A 9729-nucleotide genomic window follows, 5' to 3' on the forward strand; every position below is an offset into this window, starting at 1 on the left:
TCATGTAGTCTACAGGCTTTCCAAGAATGTCACCATCTCTAAGTCAAAAATAATCCTGTCCTCTACAACTACTTTGGTGAGAAGTTTCGTGTCCGGCTTTCTCACTAGCTGGCTGGCTCTCTCCAGGCTCTCCTCAGGACCCGATCTCAGTTACTGCTGTTGTTTGCTATGGTTTTCCTATAGCTTTTTCTAGAACCATGACACCTCCTTTGGTTACAGTCCTCTCAGAGGTCAGTATTTTGCCAGAGCAGAAGAAACTCTCTTAAAGCTTGTCTGTCCTTTGGGCACTCACACTGCCACAGCTCAGACTCTGGACTCACACCACTTCCACAAGGAGTCTTCTCAGTCATTGAAAAAAAAAAGTTCTGAGTTCATGCTGGTGCCTGTGGAGGGTGCTAGATATTAAAGACAGGTCCTTTACAACAGCCACAAGCACTCTTTTTTGGTTCTTTTTTTTTTTTTTTTTTTTTTCGGAGCTGGGGACCGAACCCAGGGCCTTGCGCTTCCTAGGTAAGCGCTCTGCCACTGAGCCAAATCCCCAACCCAGCCACAAGCACTCTTAACTACCAAGCTGTCTCTTCAGCCCCCATTCCTGCTGTACACTACAGATATCCACTTTGCCTCCAGTGGTAGCAAGGGCCTCAGATACGGTCTCCAGCAGCAGCCAGACCACAGACATCCATGTGACCCAGGGCAGCATCAGAGACTACAGACACCAACATGGCCTCCAGCTCAGACCATGGAGGTCTTTTGAGAAATTTAGAGGTGCCACATGCTAAACACTTCCTTCCCTGCAAGACTCTCTGAACGACCGCGCCCAATTTTCAGTGGAGCCCTCTATTCTTGAGTTGTAACACTCTTGGTTTTGTTTTTCTAGACAGGGTTTTACTGTGTAGCGCTGGCTATCCTGGAACTTGTTCTGTAGACCAGCTGGCCTCAGAGAGATCCGCCTGCCGCTGCCTCCTGAGTACTGGTATTAAAGGTGTGCACCTGACTGCCTGGATCCTGGGGGTTTTCTTGGTAGGTCAGTCTTAGGGTCTCTATGGCTATTCTATTCTAACACTGTGGCCAGAAAGCACGTTGGAGGGGAGAGAGTTAATTCAGCTAATGCTTATGAGATCAGAGTCCATCACTGGAGGAAGTCAGGACAGGAACTCAAGCAGGACTGGAACCTGGAGGAAGGAGCTGATCAGGGTGCTGCTTACTGGCTTACTTCCCATGGCTTGCTCAGCCTGCTTTCTCACAGAACCTAGGACCTTCAGCTCAGGGATGAAATCACCCTCCATGAGCTGGGCCCTCTCCACTGACCACTAATTGAGAAACTGATCGCTGAGAAAATGTCTTACAGCTGGATCTCAGGGAGGCATTTCCTCAACTGAGGCTCCATGATTGGACAGTAAAACAATAAGGCAGGGATACTTTTTTTTTTTTTTACATTTTTTTAAAGATTTATTATATATAAGTACACTGTACACACCAGAAGAGGGCATCAGATCCCATCACAGATGGTTGTGAGCCACCATGTGGTTGCTGGGATTTGAACTCAGGACCTCTGAAAGAGCAGTCAGTGCTCTTAACCACTGAGCCATCTCTCCAGCCCAGGGATACTCTTTATAGGGAGGGAGAGGAGGAGAATCCAGATGGAGATGGAGAAGGATCTGGGTGGTCCTGAATTGCTAAGGTAGCTGGGATGGATTTCTGTAGACAAATTTATCTTACCTAGGTGGGCGGTTTACATCCTTATCAATTAGTTATAAGTTTAGTGTGTGGCAGTATTGTGGATTGAGAACTTTACAAATCTGATGGTAGCATGGCCCGAGGAACTCGATGTGTGTCAGGTGTGGTAAAAACCTGCCAAGGGGGGTTGGGGATTTAGCTCAGTGGTAGAGCGCTTGCCTAGGAAGCGCAAGGCCCTGGGTTTGGTCCCCAGCTCCGAAAAAAAGAACCAAAAAAAAAAAAAAAACAAAAAAACAAAAAAAACAAAACCAAAAAAACAAAAACAAAAACAAAAACAAACAAAAAAAAAAAAAACTGCCAAGGGGGCAGTGTGTGAAAGTGGCTTACAGAAACAGCCAGAGCACGTGGCTCCAAGTGGAGTGGGGACTCTCGGGAACCGTTTATGCTGCTGTTTAGTCATACGGCAGCAGCATGGTTACTCATACACCTATTCATGCTGGAGGTTCTAGCAGGACAGTCAGACAAAAATGTGAGTTAAAGTCAACCACATTAGAAAGGGAAGAAGAGGATCCCATGTACAGATGGCATGGTTGTACTGGCTGGTTTTGTGTGTCAGCTTGGGGGATTAGGCAGGTCAGGGTGGATCTGGGAGCGGTGAATATGATCAAAATGCACTGTGTAAAATTCTCAAAGAGTAACAAATATTTATTTGAAAACACAAGTGGTGAAGTGATTGGAGAAGTCACAAGAGGCAGACATGGGAGCAGTAAACATTTATTAAATACTTCCTAGACACATCATATACAAAAGAGGTAGCCGGGGCAGACGTGAGCCTGAAGAACTAACACACCATACTAATCACTAATTCTATAGTAGAGAAGTACAAAGTCTGCACAAGTAAGACTTTATAACAGAATTTTCAATCCTGCCCGAAGGAAAATAAACTATACATATAGTTCAATTTAAAAAACAAAAACAAAAATTTAAAAGTTGTGCTTAACATAGTGGACTGCTACACAGCATCAAGTCTTAGAGCACTGATGTGCTCCAGGGACGACGGCCTGACAGAGTGAGGACCTGGAGTGCTCTCTGAGAGCTCCTCCCAGAAACGCCCCAGCATCTGCAGCTTGCCCTCCTGTGGCGCCCACTGCTCTGCAGTTGACTCATATGTCTTTTGTCTGATCGTCTTCTTCAAGCTTTCTGATTTCATTTTTTAAACAATTTATAGTTTCACGACTTGCTTTTAATCTCTCCTTCAGCTCTGCAATCTCGAGGCTTGTTTTGTTCTTGGCAGCTTCTAGTTTTTCTCTGGTTTTCACTTCAAGTTCTGCAACTGAAGAAGAACGTTGAGCTGAGTCACCTTCTTATGTTAAGGGACAGCACAGAGGACAAACAGCACTTCCTAAGGCCACTGTTTCCTGCATGAAACGTGGACAATCCGGGAGACAGAACATTGACCATGGTCGGCCCAGGGGACAGGAAGTCTAAACTCCCACAGAGGGGTCATGCTGCTTTCTACAAGAACGAGACTGCAGCTACTAACTCACAGCTGAGGCTTTGAGACATTGTTTGGTTTTCTCTAGCTACATATTACTTTAGAGTAAGGGGCATACAAACCCAAGAAATGCCAGTGAACCAATCAAAACTATTCTGAACTAATGCACAGGTGCAATTTATCTAACAAAATCATCACCAAAATAAGCCTCTAGCTTTTTTCAAAAGAGGAAACTGACTAAACTTGAGATCCAGCCCCACCAGCCGTGACACTTAGCTCATGTCTGAACGCCCACTGCCTTGCTTGTGACAGGAACCGTAATGGCCCAGCCCTCACATTATCTGTTGAGAAGACTGTGGTGAAGTAGAGATGAAGCACCCTCTGCTGCCTCCATCCCTCTCTACCCTGTTTGCAGAGTCTCTCACTGAACCTCATCTTCCTGTCTCTGCATCACCAGCTCCAGGACTGCAGGCGCCTGGCACCACATTCAGCTTCCCACAGGGTGCTGGGGACCCAGACTCAGGTTCCTGTGCAGACAAGCACCTCACCAGTGAGGCCACCTCCCCAGCCCCGTCAGAAGACATTAAAGGAACCAATGTGTACAAAGTAACTAGAAAGCCGTGTGACATATAAAACACTTTACTAACTATTATTGTCATCATTTATATTGACAAAAGAATGTTATTATTTGAAAATTTCTAGAGGCTGGTGGTGTAACTTGTGGTAGAGTATGCCTAGGTGACATCCTGGATTCAATCCCCAACAGTGCAAAAACAGTAATGAAAACAAAAACTTTATCTGGATACAGTAAACATTACTAAATAAATGTATTAACTACAAAATAAGATCTATCTACTTAAATATGCTAGCTGGTCAGCATGGTATTGTTTTGACAAAGAAAAACTCTTGCTTGTAGCCAACATCACCACCTTGTGGACGCCTTGGGTAACTGCTGCTCACGGAACACAGCAGTTCTGTCAACACAGTGAAAGTCTCTAACCTTGAAATCAGAGTAGAAAACTCATCCTTGCTCCCTATTAACTGAACTCAGTTATTTCTAAGTCTCTCCCATTTGTAAGTCAGGCTCCACATGACAGCGAAGCCTGGCATTTCTTAAGGTTATGAGGATTATAAGGACCTAAGATTAAACCTAAAAATAAATAAATAAATAAATAAGCCACTAATCAAACAATCCTTTCACATTACTGCATAGGTTAAATTAAGTGCTTACACTCTGTTTCATGCTTATAGGCTCCCAATGTTAGCTGGCGAGATGTGGTTAACAGTTGCTGCATCATTGCTGTAGGGTCTTGAAATATCTTAAGGAATAAAACAAGAAAAAAGCCAATAACTAAAGGTCTCCAACTTAAATGCTTTTAAAACTCACTGTGCCCCCACCCCCACCCCCTCACGAGGTCTTACCATTTCATCGTAGAACTCTGAAACCACGGTCTTTTTCCCCAGCATGGCATTGGTGTCAGACTGGAAGAGCTTCAGTAAGTGATACAGAGTCACCTAGAACACACACAGGGTCACTCTATCCAGAGGCTCCGCCATCCCCAGGACACTCCATCAGTGAGTGAGTCAGTCCTTCCTTCCTGATGTGAGACCCTGGGTGTTTGAGGCTGGCCTCAAACTCACTAAGCAGCAGAAGGTAGGCCTTGAACTGCTGACCTTCCTGCCTCCAATCACCTGACACTGCCATTGCGTTAGCCGGAGTAGGAGGTGGAGTTAGTAAACATCAAATTCCAGAACTTGTTCCAACTTAGGTGGCAAACCAAACAAACTTCCAGCCCTCTGTTTTCTTACCAGGGACCCTTCTCTGTCCACATTTCAGTGGGGACATTTTACAGTTGGGGGAGGCTCTACTCAAGAGAGTACCTCCAGAGAGTAAATGTACCCCAAACAGTTTTCTGTCCACAAATTTACTTGGGAAAAGATGTGCAGGTGGGCATGGTGGGGCATGTGTGTGAGGTGGGTGTGGTGGGGCATGTGTGTGAGGTGGGCGTGGTGGGGCATGCCCATAATCTCAGCACATGAGAGGCAGAGGCGGGAGCATTTCCAGGGTCTAAGCTAGCAGCCTGGGCTACATAATTAAACTGCTAGGGGAAAAGTAGTTTTCTAAAGTAATAAAAAGTAGTAAAATCTCCAGTGTGAGCAAGACACTCCACTAGGGGCATAGTCAGCAGCTCCGTAAACAGCAGAGATGTAACACACTGGCCCTTATAGGAAAGGCCATGGGGTGAGAAGGGCTGGACTGCTGACCTTGTTTTTTCCCAGGATACCAAAAACAGAGCTGAGATCCGAGGTGATGTCATGGCAGACAATGAACAAGGCCTGATGGGGTCTCCATCTATAGGGAAGGTGCCCTAAACACCCAGAGGGGCCCACATCCCATTGAGCAGACTCCAACCTCTGAAATAATTGGCAGGATTTTCTGTTCTCTTTCTTTGTGTTGTTCTCTGTTGCAGGGACTTAATTCTGTGGCTGGCAAGGACGTGAAGGTGAGATGAACCAGCCCGAGACATGGGGTTGTAAGATCTGTTTACATTCAGACTCGCTAGGACATTAAGTCCCCCAACCCCCACCCCATCAATAGCACGTTCAAATCACCTATTAGGACCTGTCCGAGTGGTGTTTAGCTCTCTGAATGGTCGGGTGACAGTAAGCCTGACAGATCCTAAACGACAAGGGAAGGCTTATGGGAAGATTACCAACAAACACCAGCTTATGGGGGAAGTGTGACAGTTGCACATACTAAATGTCCTATTTTCTTCTTGCGAAGGTTAATGTTACTCACAGGTCTTTCGTTAGGGTCAATGAAAAATATTTTGATGATTATTTCAAATTCACCCCATCCTGTTTCAGTAATTTCATATGGAGGCTTAGTGACGACTAGAGAGAGGGAAGAAAAATAAAACAATTGCAAATTACTGATTTAGTTCCTGCTCCCTGGGCCTTTAATACTCATTATATGATGGGCCAAGAACTGAACCTCACCTCTTAACGGATTGCCATAGCTTTCATGTAACTTAAACTGGATTTTCTTCACATATGCTGACATATCCTAAAACAGAGAGAAATCAGCTCTCCAACGCAAACAGACTCGACATTGTACACAATTTTATACACTACACTTTCCTTCAAAGTTAGCTCAGGACTCATGCTTGGTTTCTTCTCCCAAAAACAGAACAAAACAAAATAGGCCAGCATGGTGAACACACCTTAAATCCCAGCACTCGGGAGGCGGAAGCAGGAGGACCTCAGTTTTAGGTCAGCCGTCACTTAGTTGAATTCCAACCCAGATAGGACTACACAGTGAGAACTTGTCACACACCAACAAAGAAAATAATGTCCCAAAACCAACCAACCAAAAAAACCTGACAACAAAAACTCCAAAACAATTTAACACAGCAACAGAAACAGAGCCATGACTGTGCCTGGGAAGGGGTGAAGGGAGGAAGAAAGCCAGCCCTCCTGTGCCAAGTTCTTTTCTATCACTTGTTCTGCAAACCTTGGGTTTTGAGGGAACATGGCTGTTGAGACAGGTCTTACTATGTAGCCCAGGCTGGCCTGGAACTTGCCATCTTCTTGCTGCAGTGCTGGGTTTATGAGTACCTGTCACTGCCATCTGGCTCAAATTCTGCTTTTATATGCACCAATAAATAACAATTCTGACTTCCATCAGAAACAATAGCAAGATCTGGTGTTTTTATAGAAAGAGCTATCCCAAGAAAACCATGTCTGGAGTCAACCATTAGAAACAATGTCTTTGCATATCTGGCCAGGGGTCCTCGTCAGGTACATTCCTCTGCTGCTTTCCACCTTATTTTTGGGGAAGAGGGTCTCTCACTGAACCTGGAGTTCACCAATCATGCGTGGCTAATTGACCAGGGAGCTGAGGTATTATCATGTTTCCACGACCAATAATGGAATCACAGGCCCGGCCCCCACCAGCTTTTCACTGCTGCCTTACATGGGTGCTGGGGACCAACTTAGGTTCTTTGCAAGAGCACTGCTTGCTTACCTGCTGAGTCATCTCCCTAGTACCTTATGTTAATTTTAATCAGAAGACATTTTTGAAAAACTGTTTCTATGAAGATGAGGGTTTTCATTTTATTGTTACAGACAGGGCTAGTGGTAGGAATTCTATAATGGGCCCACTTCATACTTGGAAAGTTACTATACAAAATTTCAGTTTACTGTCAAGTAAACAAACTATACTGCAAAAACTAGTTTCAGGAAAAACAAAGCCTACCTCGTTTCTGTACGGCTTTACGTACACCGTCCACTGGTGAGTGTGTCCATCTTCTTCTCTCTTCTTTCCAAAATACCGGGCAACATTACCATAAACTATTGGCTTAACGATGGTAACTCCCTAAAAGAAAAGCAAGCTTAAAATCAGCAAATATTGAGGTTGGGGATTTGGCTCAGTGGTAGAGCATTTGCCTAGCAAGCGCAAGGCCCTGGGTTTGGTCCCCAGCTCCAAAAAAAAAAAAAAAAGAAAAGAAAAGAAAAAAAAATCAGCAAATATTTCACTACCACCTGAGTAAACAACAGGGGCAACGGGGACTCGTTTTAGGGTTTACCAATGTCACACTCATTTAATGTTAGCACAATGCTTCCCATGTGAGGGGCTGGAGAGACGCTTCAGCAGTTGGAGCATTGCTGCTCTGGCAGAAGACTACAGTTTGGGCGTCCTGTGCAGCACAAATGGAGGTCAGGGATGATTTGCAGGAGATTCTCTTCCTTCCACCACATGGGTCCTGAGGCCTGAACAAGGTCATCAGGTTTGGTGGCAAGTGCCTTTTACCTGCTGAGTGAGCTGTCCCATGGCTGGAAAGATGGCCTGAAATGTTCTACTCTAAATCACCATGTAAAAGCACGAGTATTTGGTGAAAGGAAAAGAAAATGCCTTCACAAACCTAAAAGCTAGGCTACTGAGTTCAAGCTGCCATTTTAACTGGCTCTGCTTGCCGGTAAAGGCTTTTAAATTAGCCTATGGCAGTGTTTACCAAAGTGCAGCACAAAACCCAAGGACAGTTTATGAGAAAATTTCAGGGCAAGCATTTCCCACTGCTATCACTACTATGTATAGCACAGTTTGGGTATGAAGTAGCTCCCCAAAGGCTTAGGGCTGCTCCCTAGCTGGTGGCACTGAGAGGAGACAGGACTGTGGAAGCACTAACCATGAGTTAGTACTCGGATCAGCTCATTGAAGAATGGCCTAGGAGGAGGTGAGGACAGGGGAGCACACAGGCCACCTAGGTTGGGTCTCTCAAGGGCCAATCTTGTTCTTGCCTCACCCCCGACCCCACCCCAGCTACCAAGGAGGAAACTCATTTGAGGATTACAGGCCTAACTTTCTCAAATTATCCTAGACTAAAAACCGCAAACTTCTAGACTTAGCATGTGCAAGTAGAGAAAAGTTTTCACATTAACCCTTTGCTCTGTAATCACTTCCCACCAGCCGGACACCTTACCTAAAAGCTTGGTCAAATGCACAGCTCTACAAAGCCTCTTACTCTAACATGGACTTTTACCTGGCATTTCTTTCTCCTATTGCACATCAGGGCTTTAAGGTTTTCGAGGATTTTTCATCTTATGTTTACCGTTAAGACAGCTATGGATGTATAGACACTAGGATTAAGATAATCATGACACTGACAAAGATTTTAAAAATGAAGTAGATTGGTGTAAAAATGATTTAAGAAAAAAATTCCTTTCTGTGGTGAGATCTGTAAGTAGGAGTTAAAAGGGGCGCTGGGAGAGCATCAGGAACCAGTGCCTTAAAAAGTAACCAGTGGATGTAGGAAGGTGGAAGGGGGCGACCTGGAGAGATGGCACACTGGGAAAAGACGCCTGCAACACAGGCTGGAGAGGCAGGGACTACTCCAAAGACACACCCATATGGTGACAGCAGACAACCAACTTCTGCAAGTTGTCCTCTGACCTCCACCCCTATTAATAATACATGTACAATGCTTAAATGTGAGGGAACAGGATGTCACAACGTCCAGCATTATACTGGGACTCTATGACAACCTTCACTGAACACGAAAGATGCTAAGCGCTCTTTGATGACTTTACTAGCACGGGGCTTCAGGAATGACAAGGCTACCCAGGAGCCACAGTTACCTGGTCAAGTAAGGACGCCCTAGCCAACCCGGAACCTTTGTTTTTGGCGGGACGGGAGGCGGTGACGGGGACCAATGAGCGCCGAGCTTCCGCTCTGCGCGCCGCGGCTGCGCACTGACCTTCACTCTCCCGCCGGAGTCAGGCCCAAATTCCGCCATTCTCTTGAACATATTGTCCCAGGGAAGGAGCCGCGGCCGCCAGGGAAAGAGCTCAGGCCGGCGGCCTCGTCGCTCCCCTCACAGGCCCGCTCCTCCCGCGCAAGCCCGGGCCGAGGGGTTCAGGCCGGAGGAGGGCGGGTCACCTGGGCTTGCGGCGCCGAACAGCCACCTCCTCCACACCCTCCGCGTCGGGGTCGGCCATTCAGCCCCGCGGTGGGCGAGCGGAGCGGAAGCGGGGATGGGGGCGGCGCATGCGCAACG

At 46.1% G+C, this 9729-nt stretch overlaps 1 protein-coding gene across 1 annotated transcript; it reads right to left on the reverse strand.

The window, feature by feature from the left end:
• Positions 1-2364: 2364 nt before the first annotated feature.
• Yeats4 (YEATS domain containing 4) lies at positions 2365-9506 on the reverse strand. Its single transcript, NM_001127527.2, has 7 exons — positions 9430-9506; positions 7431-7550; positions 6173-6239; positions 5973-6067; positions 4595-4687; positions 4404-4491; positions 2365-3010 (listed from the first exon to the last, which is right to left on the reverse strand). The coding sequence occupies exons 1-7, from the start codon at positions 9478-9480 to the stop codon at positions 2841-2843; spliced, it is 684 nt and encodes a 227-aa protein (NP_001120999.1). The 5' UTR covers positions 9481-9506; the 3' UTR covers positions 2365-2840.
• Between the last annotated feature and the right edge of the window lie 223 nt (positions 9507-9729).

The sequence above is a fragment of the Rattus norvegicus genome, chromosome 7 (genome assembly GCF_021556685.1).
Source record: "Rattus norvegicus strain SHRSP/BbbUtx chromosome 7, alternate assembly SHRSP_T2T, whole genome shotgun sequence".
NCBI lineage: Eukaryota > Metazoa > Chordata > Mammalia > Rodentia > Muridae > Rattus > Rattus norvegicus.